The sequence below is a fragment of the Ruditapes philippinarum genome, unplaced genomic scaffold (genome assembly GCF_026571515.1).
Source record: "Ruditapes philippinarum isolate M1 unplaced genomic scaffold, ASM2657151v2 ctg1345_1_1_1_1, whole genome shotgun sequence".
NCBI classification, from domain to species: domain Eukaryota; kingdom Metazoa; phylum Mollusca; class Bivalvia; order Venerida; family Veneridae; genus Ruditapes; species Ruditapes philippinarum.
Genome location: NW_026860556.1, coordinates 114,559 through 127,026, shown reverse-complemented (window position 1 = coordinate 127,026; position 12,468 = coordinate 114,559). Strand labels below are relative to the sequence as shown.

The 12,468-nt window shown below is 32.6% G+C and overlaps 1 protein-coding gene across 1 annotated transcript; it reads right to left on the bottom strand.

Moving 5' to 3' along the window:
- Nucleotides 1–105: 105 nt before the first annotated feature.
- LOC132760604 (uncharacterized) lies at nt 106–5,281 on the bottom strand. Its single transcript, XM_060752612.1, has 4 exons — nt 4,776–5,281; nt 2,976–3,045; nt 2,406–2,507; nt 106–740 (listed from the first exon to the last, which is right to left on the bottom strand). The coding sequence occupies exons 1-4, from the start codon at nt 4,958–4,960 to the stop codon at nt 666–668; spliced, it is 432 nt and encodes a 143-aa protein (XP_060608595.1). The 5' UTR covers nt 4,961–5,281; the 3' UTR covers nt 106–665.
- Between the last annotated feature and the right edge of the window lie 7,187 nt (nt 5,282–12,468).

The following is a 12,468-nucleotide window of genomic DNA, read 5'->3' as shown; positions in this document are numbered from 1 at the left end:
GTGAAAATATAATAGCTGGTGTTCACGAATGAGATATATTTCAATCTTATATGTAAAACAAATAAATTTCTTTTTATTTCATGCTTTTTAAGTGATTTTTAGGATTTTTTACTGATTTGCCGCGTAACGTCGCGCATTCTCCTTTGTGACGTCACATCATCAATTTTGAAATATAGTTCTGTTAAATTTCTCTAATTTTGTTACATTTTTAACATGATGTATGGTGATATCGACTTTCTTTGCCTAAAGAAGCAAAATGTATGTATGATGGCATGTATTTCTGCCATTTAGTTATGATTTTCTTTTCATCCGCATTCAGATAATGTCCGGCTACAGTGAACATTATATTTTGTAAATTTCAATTTTGGTTTATCAGAACATAATCATCTGATGTATTACAATAAAACACTGGAAAGCATGAAATAAAGCTTTATACCCTTTTAATATGTCTCCAGGAGAAATAACATACACATGTTTACACATTAGTAAAGCAAAGGTTATAAAATTATCCTTATTGGTTTCTATATAGCCTGTCACTGCTGTCCATTTTTTTCCAATATGGATGAAATACATGTACATGTAGATGGTTGTTAATGTAATCACTGAAAAATCTGTAAATGTATGGCACAAAAACAAACATGTTTAGAAAAATTTGTACATGTCGTCTAACATATGACACATGCACAACCAACTTGATCAAATCCTCTCTTGTCTTTGTCACATCCTCTTTCATCGTGTAGCTGAAATACATGTATTCAAAAACATTTTTAACAGATCTCACCATAAACTTTTAACAACTGAGAGCTTTTATATGTCCAACTTCAATTAGTCAGTTGAATAAAATTAAATTCCAGATTTTTCCTCTTATAAATTCTTTTTTTTTAACCTATGTGTGGACTGAATTTTTATGCCCTAATTTTTTGACATGTTGAAGTTTTTATGTGGTTCGTAAAGAACAATTTTACCATTAATAAAATGAAGTTTATCGATCAATTTGACGCTTTCAATCTAGATTGATTGTGTCAAATTGATCGATAAACTTCATTTTAAACTTTGTTTAGTTGTGGCCCTTTTACTAACTTGTAAACGTGGACAGCTCTAAGTTTTGGTATGAAATTGAGACTGGTTTGTAAGTCAAAGTTTTCACAGAAGTCACTTCAACTTCGACTAACCAAAGTTCTACTGTACTAAAAAGTTTTTAAAATCATTTGGAACAAATGATCACCATTATAAGATGATTTGCAGAGCTCAAAAGCCAGGTTGCTTCTTCCAAGATCAAGGTCATACATAAAGGTTGGACAAAAGTTACAAATTGTACGGTGAATAGCGTTGTAGCTAAACATTAGTCTGTCTGTTGTTGTTGATTCACTGTTTTTGTAAAGTTTACAGTTATGCTCCGTAACCTCAATACTATCAAAGCCATTGAAACTTGTTATATGAATGCAGGGTGATGAGTTTTTGCATGCAACACCTATTATCAGAGAAAAAAAATCAAGGTCTTTGGTTACTGTGTTTGTAATAGATCAAGATTTATAAATAACTATCAAAGCTATTCAGTTCAAATTGGTATACTTGTTCTTTATCAAATTATGCCATATGATAAGGACAGCTAAAATTATATTTTGCAAAGAATGTCTCTATTTTGACTCTGACCCTGATTAACTTTGTTATTAGGATTAATTTCTGAAAAATTATCAAATATATTTGCTACTATGTTGGAATACTTGTTCAATATCAATGTTACAATGCATTTTTGAAGGGCAAATAACCCTGAAAAACATTTTGGTGAATATTCTTGCACAGAAAGTTACAGATGTTCACATCAGGCTACTTTTGAACAGAATTATGCCCCCCCCATTTTCTTCTCCCTTAATATCATGCTATCAAAAATTCATTTAAGTGGATTGTGCTGCTCCTCTGACAGCTCTGGCAAATGTTTAATTTTAATATTAAAAGTGAATTTCTCATGGAAAATTAATACACATACAATGATTGATAGGTTAGTGTCATGAGTCCACATTCAAATAATTGGTAGTTTTATTAATTTTCTCACAAATATTCTTTTGTAATCTTTGGTTTTAAACTGGACAAGTATGCTTTCAACACAACTATGAACAAAAATATTTACTCCACTCTTTGTTTCAAACAAAAACTTAAATTGTAATGAATTAAGAAATTACCAAAACAAAACATGGTTTTGTATCAATTAAAAAAATCTTTTTATACAACAGATTGTCCATTAAGTTGAAGCCTGTATGAATAGAACTTAACTTGCATCTAATCAAATTTTCAAGCAAAGGGTGTTTTTTTTCACTGTGAAAAATTAGTCTTTTTTATTTCTTGTGTTGAAATAGAAACTTAAAACTTAATAATAGATTTTGAAATGAAATAATTGAAAATGTTACCTGCTTTACTTCTGCAAATGTGCCAACATGTCCACAGTTGTCACATGTGACTATCTCGTGGGCCATGTCCCTCATGGCAGCTTTATCCAATACATTTTTTTGCTGAAAAATATTAGATAACAGTTTTTTTGTTTAATATAGGTCACAGTTTTTTGCAAATTATTGCAAGTTCCATTAAAATGTCCATTAGAATATTCAAAGAAAAAATGGCATATTTTTCCACCATTCTATGAACATGTATCTTATAGATCAAACAAGTATAGATATGGCAGGAGTAACACATCAAATTGTCATCAACCCCTTCTTCCTCCGCCTACCACCACACACATTTTTTATCATATAGCCGTATATGCTTGAAAAATTAAGCTGTGTGGGGAAAATCTGCACTATTTTGGGGAAAAAAAATCAATGTTTTATTGGCAATTTTCAACAACTTTGTCAAAAAAATCAATGTATGCAGTCAAGATAGATTTAGTTTGCAACCATATCACTAAAGTCTGCTCAGAGTCTTATTCTTTCATTGCATTATTTTGTTTTTAATCAAGAAAGTGAAAATACGAATATTATCACCTTTAGTTTGAAGCAGTCATGTTCGGTCGGCAGGTCGTCCTCAATGCATAGATCACATCTTTTGCCAGATCTAAAATTAAATGTACATTTATGTTGTGTAATATAAAACTTCATTGAAGTTGTGTATACACAAAACTTTTGGAATTTTACACAAGTTGTCATATAAATAACATTTTATCAAACATGTTAAAAAACTAGTAGGAGAGGGAGGCAGGCGAACTTTCAACATTTATTTTCTTGTTTTATGACAACAAATAAGAGATTCATTTTATCACTTTATTTGATTTAATAAGATAAAAGCTCAGATACATGTACATAAAATATGCATCATTTTTAGCTTGACTATGCAAAGATTAGGGGGAGTTATTGTACATATCAGGGGTTGTCATCACACTTCTTTAGGTTTGCATGCAAGTTTGTATTTCCAAAACTACTTAGGTAAATGGGTTAAAACATGTTTTTGAGAGCATAATAGTAGGTCTTTTTGTAAGGCCCATAAGTCACATGGACATTGAAAGAATTATGGCTCTATTTGAAATTAGAAAATTCTACATTATCCAAAGTCTTGTTTTACTATTAAACAGTTGAGTACACTATCCTACTGACAGCTGTTGATATCATATTAACTGTGTTGACTAAAATGGTATAACAACTTTAAACTTTACATTATCGCTTTTAGACAAGGATGTTATTGTTATCCACATATTTTTGTACAGTCACAAAGTTAACTGGAATTTTGTTGGGAAAGGCAAATATAGTAGTATACAATGTTATTTTATCAGAATGTTTTCTGTTAAAAATTTGATAGCACTAAACATTACATATCAACCATATCAATAGGCTGTTGGTCACCAAATTAATGACAAATGAAAAATTACTGTGATCAGTAGTGTAATAATAATTTTATAAATAAAAAGTATAGAAATGCCTTTCAGCACAAGAAGCATGAATAGATGTGTCAAGTTTATACGGGTTAGGTCGGTTTTAGCCAAAAACTGGTTAGAAAATTCAATAACTGGTAACCATAGTATATCAGACCAATAGCCAAAATAATTTAGTAATTATTTTATATATTACCTTTGTTTAACGTTGACATTTTGTTTTAAATTTGGTTGGTCAGACCTGTGTTTTTCTCAGTTGCATGCAATCTTATTGTGCATGTTACTGCTGTTGCAGGAAATAATTACTCTTTAATTGAATTGAAGCTTTTGTAATCTTGTCATGTACATCAAATTCAAACTAAATGGCATATCTTGTCATAAAGAAACAAAGTTAATGTTCATAATTTCAGAATTCTTTTTGTACAGTCAGTAAACCTTTAAAGGGACTCCACTGAGGTTTTTTGACATGATGGGACTGAAAATATTTTTTCCAGATAAATGTACCATTTGATGTAGGTTTAGAACACTAATCTATGTGCAAAATTTCAGATCATTCGCGCACTTCGTTTTATCCAGAATAAGTATTCAAATTGTAAAAAATGAGCGTTTAAATGCTTTTCACTCAAATCGGGCTAAGAAAAGCATAAAAATACTACTTTCGATTTATTTCAAAGTATATTTCTTAACTATCTTTTCATATATTTCTTTATAAAGTGCCCCAGCTCCTTTATGTAAGAAATTCAAACGTTATGTTTTTAGGCTTTTAAACATCAGAGGGGTCCCTTTAAGACAGTTATTGTGTTTCTTTTTCCTTAACTTCAAACAAACAAAAATGAGCATTTGATTACAATACTGATAATTACAATATTGTCATAATAACAATGTTTAAAGCAATAAAAATGATGAGAAAGGAACATACCCTTGCATTTTACAGAGACAGGCCCAATGGAACTTGTGTCCATTGTCTACTGTCTGGCACACATTCTTTTCTAGCCATTCTTCACATACTGGACATCTTCCTTGCAGATGTTTATTCATGCATATAAACTTTTTATTGCCATGTTTCTTCAAGTTTTTTCCCCCAGTTTTTGTTAGATTTTCCATTTTTCTTCTTCTTTTCCACTCCACTGCACTGCAACAGGATGTGCATACTGTCTTCCTGTCATGCGTATTACATTTGTGGTTTCCCGTATGTTGGCGAACGATCAATGTTTACACAATTCTAAATTTATCATATTTACTCGCTCTACCTGAATATTTAAGTGTACAGTTTTTGATTCATATCTTTTGGAATCGGTTCAAAATCAATATTTGAAAATTTCGAATACTTGAATGACAACAAAGCCCTTTGTTCATACTAGGTCTTCATGAAAAGAAGAATATTGAACACTTGAATTGCCCTGTAAATATGTAACGGGTGAAAGACTAGATAACATATGTACTTTTGTCACTTGCATTGTAAAAACTTCCTTTGATCTACACAGTTCTGTGCTTTTGTTTCTGCGAAATGACCCAGACATAAATTAAGTTTTTACTTTATTTGGTCCATTCTTCTCCATTTGTACTTCTCAGTATTCACTTTTTTTTTCATTCATCTCATCTCATTAATAAAATCTAACAAACCCTCTTTCAGAAGCTTTTACCGAGAGCCTTTATTCATTTGATTTGATTTCTTTATTTCTATTGCCATTATTCAGATATTGCTATCTGGTCTTTAATTCTGAATACTTTTCATTCTGTCTCTCAATGACATGCCAATATTACTGTTCCTAAGATATGTCTTGGTTTCAACATTACCATTAATGTTGGATTCTGAAATAGAAAAACATATACTAAATGTACTATTAATCTTTGAGGAAAGATGCATTCTGTAATGTATGAAGGGCAGAAATAAATCATGACAAATGAACTAGTATACCCTTACTTTCAGTTCTATATCAGTTACCAGATACATGTACTTCAACTAAACAAATCTTCCAGGTATATACTTGAACAACAAGCACAATAAACTTGTGATTTTTCTAATACAGCCACCATGTTCCAATAAATTGTTTGCATTTGATGTATCACTGGTACATTGTTTGCATTTGATGTATCACTGGTACATTGTTTGCATTTAATGTATCACTGGTACATTGTTTCCATTTGATGTATCACAGGTACCGTGTTTCCATTTGATGTATCACTGGTACAGTGTTTCCATTTGATGTATCACTGGTACATTGTTTCCATTTGATGTATCACTGGTACAGTGTTTCCATTTGATGTATCACTGGTACAGTGTTTCAAGTTGATGTATCACTGGTACAGTGTTTCCAGATGATGTATCACTGGTACATTGTTTCCATTTGATGTATCACTGGTACAGTACTTCCAGATGATGTATCACTGGTACAGTGTTTCAAGTTGATGTATCAATGGAACATTGTTTCCATTTGATGTATCACTGGTACAATGTTTCCATTTGATGTATCACTGGTACATTGTTTCCATTTGATGTATCAATGGTACAGTGTTTCAAGTTGATGTATCAATGGAACATTGTTTCCATTTGATGTATCACTGGACCATTGTTTCCATTTGATGTATCACTGGTTCAGTGTTTCCAGATGATGTATCACTGGTACAGTGTTTCAAGTTAATGTATCAATGGAACATTGTTTCCATTTGATGTATCACTGGTACAATGTTTCCATTTGATGTATCACTGGACCATTGTTTCCATTTGATGTATCACTGGTACAGTGTTTCCATTTGATGTATCACTGGTACAGTGTTTCCAGATGATGTATCACTGGTACAGTGTTTCAAGTTAATGTATCACTGGTACATTGTTTCGTTGTCGAGGGGTTAGAGTCGATGACTTCTAATCCAGTTACCTCTCTGGCGTGGGTTCGATCCCCGGGAGATGCTTTGGTAGTTTAGCGCCGAGGAAGGTAGTCTAGTACTGGTGTAACTCTCCAGGAACGATGGTTAGGAAACTACCCGCCTATATGACTGAAATACTGTTGAAAAAGGCGTAAAATGAAACAAACAAACAAACAAGTTTCCATTTGATGTATCACTGTTACATTGTTTCCATTTGATGTATCACTGGTACATTGTTTCCATTTGATGTATCACAGGTACAGTGTTTCCATTTGATGTATCAATGGTACAGTGTTTCCATTTGATGTATCACTGGTACAGTGTTTCAAGTTGATGTATCAATGGTACAGTGTTTCAAGTTGATGTATCAATAGTACAGTGTTTCCATTTGATGTATCACTGGACCATTGTTTCCATTTGATGTATCACTGGTACATTGTTTCCATTTGATGTATCACAGGTACAGTGTTTCCATTTGATGTATCAATGGTACAGTGTTTCCATTTGATGTATCACTGGTACAGTGTTTCAAGTTGATGTATCAATGGTACAGTGTTTCAAGTTGATGTATCAATGGTACAGTGTTTCCATTTGATGTATCACTGGACCATTGTTTCAAGTTGATGTATCAAGTGTTTCAAGTTGATGTATCAATGGTACATTGTTTCCATTTGATGTATCACTGGACCATTGTTTCCAGTTGATGTATCACTTGTTAGTGTTTCACATCAATGTTTTAACCCTTCCCAATGTCTTGCTCTACCTGTAAAGCTTGACAGTTGCATTACATGACAAAATTTCTTGAAAAGGAGTTCCCTGATAACTCCTTGATACATTCTGAAAAGAAATTATTTTGATTTGTTACTGTGTAGAAAAGATTTATAAGAAACTGTTCTAAATTTGTATATTCATTTCCTATTAAATTAATACTAAATAAATTACTAGTAGTTAAAAAACCAAAACTGAAAATATAGTTCAGTTATCTTTATGTTTTAACACAATTTTTTATTATACATACCATTATGATTTTTCTTGGTTTCTTTATTTTCTTAATATCCATGCAATTTTAACAATATTTTTAACATGTATTGCTGTCTCAATATTTTTCTCATACTGGAATAATTTAGATACCGGTATATCATTGGAATCATGCCAAATAAAACATTGGAATCATGCCAAATTTACATATACCCATTTATAAAACATTAATAATTGCCACAAACCAATATTCAATAAAACTTCAGTAGGACTAAGTAAATAGCAAACAAAATCAATAGTATACTGGTTTGGAATTTTTAGTGATTTTAGTATGTTCTTTTTTTTATGCTCCCCGAAAAAATGTCCGGGACATAACTTTGAAACAACAAGAGGTATCAACATGAAACTTTGTAGGTAGATAGATCTCATTGAGTAGGTGTGCAGTGCACAAGAACCGTAACTCTGCCTTGCCTAATTTTTGAATTATTTCCCTTTGTTTATTTTTACACTTTGAACTTTGTCCGGGACATAACTCTAAAAGTATAAGAGGTATCAACATGAAACTTTGTAGGTAGATAGATCTCATTGAGTAGGTGTGCAGTGCACAAGAACCATAACTCTGCCTTGCCTAATTTTTGAATTATCCCCCTTTGTTTATTTTACACTTTGAACTTTGTCCGGGACATAACTCTAAAAGTATAAGAGGTATCAACATGAAACTTTGTAGGTAGATAGATCTCATTGAGTAGGTGTGCAGTGCACAAGAACCGTAACTCTGCCTTGCCTAATTTTTGAATTACCCCCCTTTGTTTATTTTACACTTAGAAATTTGTCCGGGACATAACTCTAAAAGTATAAGAGGTATCAACATGAAACTTTGTAGGTAGATAGATCTCAGTTAGTAGGTGTGCAGTGCACAAGAACCATAACTCTGCCTTGCCTAATTTTTGAATTATCCCCCTTTGTTTATTTTACACTTTGAACTTTGTCCGGGACATAACTCTAAAAGTATAAGAGGTATCAACATGAAACTTTGTAGGTAGATAGATCTCATTGAGTAGGTGTGCAGTGCACAAGAACGGTAACTCTGCCTTGCCTACTTTTGGAGTTATTGCCCTTTGTTCATTTTGACACTTTGACTTTGTCTGGGACATTACTCTAAAATTATAAGAGATATCAACATGAAACTTTGTAGATAGATAGGTCTCATTGGGTGGAAGTGCAGTGCACAAGAACCGTAACTCTGCCTTGCCTTATTTTGAAGTAATTGCCCTTTGTTTATTTTTACTTTTTGACTTTGTCCTGGACAATACTTTAAAACTATTAGAGATATCAACATGAAACTTTGTAGGTAGCTAGATATAATTGGATAGAATTGCAATGCTTAAAGAACCTAAACAAAGCCTGGTCTAATTTTGGAGTTATTGCCCTTTGTTCATTTTTACACTTTGACTTTTACCTGGGACATAATTCTGATATCATCAGGAAACTTTATAGATAGATAGATCTCATTGAATAGAAGTGCAGTGCAAAAAAACATAACTCCGCTTTGCCTAATTTTGGAGTTTTTGCCCTTTGTTCATTTTTTTTATACTTTCCTGTGTCCAGAACCTTCTCGGGGAGCATCACCCGGTTCAACCGGTTCTTGTTTCAAAAGATAACAAGTTTCTCATTTTCATTTTTTTAAACTTAACTAGTGCGAATATGCCAAAATAAGGATATCATAGTGGGGTAGATTACTACTGAACACAATATTCAGATGATATATTTAGTAATTGAATAATTGTATGTCTTAAGCACATAGAATTAAATGTAACATGTAACAGTACTGTCATTCATACCTATTTATGCGTTATAATTATTGCTGATGAAAATACAAGAGCGATCAGTAATCACATAACTCGGCCAAAATTTATTCAACCTAAAAACCTGTGTAATATGCATGAATACTTGAGCTACCGATTAATCCTGTAATTAGTTTCATTGAAAATGCATTAGTGGTAAAAGAGGAGTAGTCCAAAATTAAAACCATTAAAGGACCATCACTCTGACAAAAATCAATGAACCGAAAAATGTCAATGAGATGCACGACTAGACATGATTTAACTTTATTAACACCCTTTTCAATCAAGGGCCATAACTCGGCCAAAAATCATTCAAGCATAAAATCGTGTAATATGTGCAAAAAAATGACCTACCTGAATCAATCCTGTAAAGTTTCATTTAAATTCCATAAGTGGTATAAGAGGAGTAGTCTGGACGAACTTAAAAAAATAAAAGTAATCTGCCGTCTGTCAGTTAGTCCCTCACAAAACTTGTGATTCAAGGATCATAACTCATTCAACTGGAAAACTCAAGCAATATGCACAAGGACTTGAGCTACAAATCAATCCTGTAAAGTTTAATTGACATTGCATTAGTGGTATTATAATAAGAGTAGTCCAGACAAACTTTAAAAATTATAAAAGGGCCATAACTCTGACAAAAAGCATTGAACAGAAAATGCAGATAATATGCACAACGAGACTTGGTACTGATCATTCCTGTAAAGTTTGAATGAAATTGCACCAGGTGTTTTTGAGGGGTAGTTTGAACAAGTTTTTAAGTGACAGACAGACGACTGAGAAGTGATCCCTAAATGTCGTTACTACTCTGTAGAGGCGACACATACACAAAGAAAATCAATGAGAATTTAAAACACAATATATTAAATGTATATGGAATACATTGTATATTATTAATAAAAAAAAGCCACACAAACATGAACATTCAGTAATTATGTCTCCCAATATTTTTGGGAGACATTGTTATTGCCTTTGCTGTCTGTCAGTACGTCCGCATTCAGCTTGTCCGGCTTTCACAGGTCAAACTGCTGGCTGGATTTCAATGAAACTTAACAGGAGTGATCAGTACCATCCCTAGTTGTGCATATATATAGCTGGCATGATCTGCTTGGCTGCACAAAATGGCCACCAGAGCTATAAATAGAGAAATCTTGTTACAGGCCAAACTGCTGTTGGGATTTCAATGAAACTTCACAGAAGTGATCAGTACCATCCCTAGTTGTGCATATCGCCGGCACATTCGGCATGGCCGCCAGAGCTATAAATAGAAAAATCTTGTCCGGCTTTCAAAGGTGTAACTGCTGCCAGGATTTCAATAAAAACTCACAAGAGTTATCAGTGCCATCCCTAGTTGTGCATATCTTCCACATGATTGCTTGGCTGCACAAAATGGCCTCCAGAGCTATAAATAGAAAAAAATCTTGTGGTCAAACTGCTGGCAGGATTTCAAATTAACTACATAGGAGTGATCAGTACGATCCCTAGTTGTACATATCGCCGTCACGTTCTGGTTCGCTGCACATAATGGCCTCCAGAGATATAAATCGAAAAATCTTGTCGGGCTTTCCCAGGACAAAAACTCCGCTTAGTTATTTATTGTAGACGTTCTGATTAGATGCACTCAACAGTACATTTTTAAACATAATCCATTTTTTTTTTATACATTATACATATAATTCCTAAAACAGAGAAACAAGTTTTAAGTGAAAACTATAATTATTGTTTTTAATTAACACCGACTGGGGGCTTGCATTTTTAGCTCGACTATACGAAGTAAATGGAGAGCTGTCCTACTCACCTCTGCATCCGTGTCCAGATTTCAGATTAAAGTTTTGGTGCAGTTAAATATTTTTCACTAATACTTTTTCATTTCTTAAGGTATCAACTTCAAATATATGTTCCTTATCATCAACCACATCTTATGCGACAAGGTTCATAATGCTAGCACCAATATATTCAGATTTAACTCCCCTTGCACTTAAAATTTTCCTTAAAAAATATTATTATTTACTGTTACTTCTTTATTTCTTAAGGGATCAACTTTAAGCTTCAAATATATATTTCTTATCATCAACCACATCTTATGTGACAAGGTTCATAACTCTAGCACTAATATTTTCAGTTTTATCTCCCCTTGAACCTAGAATTTCCTTAAAAAATATTATTTTTTACTGTAACTTCTTTATTTCTTTAAGGGATCAACTTCATACTTCAAATATATGTTCCTCATCATCATCCATATCTTATGTGACAAGGTTCATAACTCTTGCACAATATTGCAAGAATTATCTCCCCATTTACTTAGATTTCCTATATGAAAATTGTTACTTTTTACTACAACTTTTTTAGTTTTAAAGGTATCTACCTCAAACTTCAAATACATATTCCTTATCATCAAACACATCTTATGTGACAAAGGTTCATAACTCTTGAAGCAATATTTTCAGATTTATCTTCCTTTGAATTTTATTTAAGAAATTTTATAACTTCTTTACTTTTTAAGGGATCTACTTCAAGTATACATTTCTTATCATTACACACATGTTGTGTGACATGTCCAGGTCTAGTGTGACTTTTTCCAGAATTATTCCCGCTTGAACTTGGAATTTGTTAACAACTAGAACTTAGAAATATATTTATATCATAATTGATTTTTCTTTCATAGTTTTGTCTTCCTTACTGTGTCCAGTATTTAATTAGTCAAGCTTAGCTGTGTCCTGTGACAGCTCTTGTTAGCTCACTTGTCGCAAAGTGACAAGGTGAGCTTTTGTGATCACAATTCATCCTGCATCCGTCCATAAACTTTTACTTTCAAAAACAACACCTAAAAAACCCCTTAGCCAATTTTATCTAAACTTCACAGGAATGTTCCTTAAGTGGTAACACTTAAAATTGCTCAAAGAATTTAATTCCATGCAGAAC

Excerpts from the sequence above, each read along its gene's own strand:
- LOC132760604 (XM_060752612.1), bottom strand. The coding sequence starts at position 4,960 with ATGGAAAATCTAACAAAAACTGGGGGAAAAAACTTGAAGAAACATGGC. Across the intron at positions 3,046-4,775 it reads TGTCTCTGTAAAATGCAAGG|ATCTGGCAAAAGATGTGATC; the intron begins GTATGTTCCTTT and ends ATTTAATTTTAG. Across the intron at positions 2,508-2,975 it reads ATGACTGCTTCAAACTAAAG|CAAAAAAATGTATTGGATAA; the intron begins GTGATAATATTC and ends AATATTTTTCAG.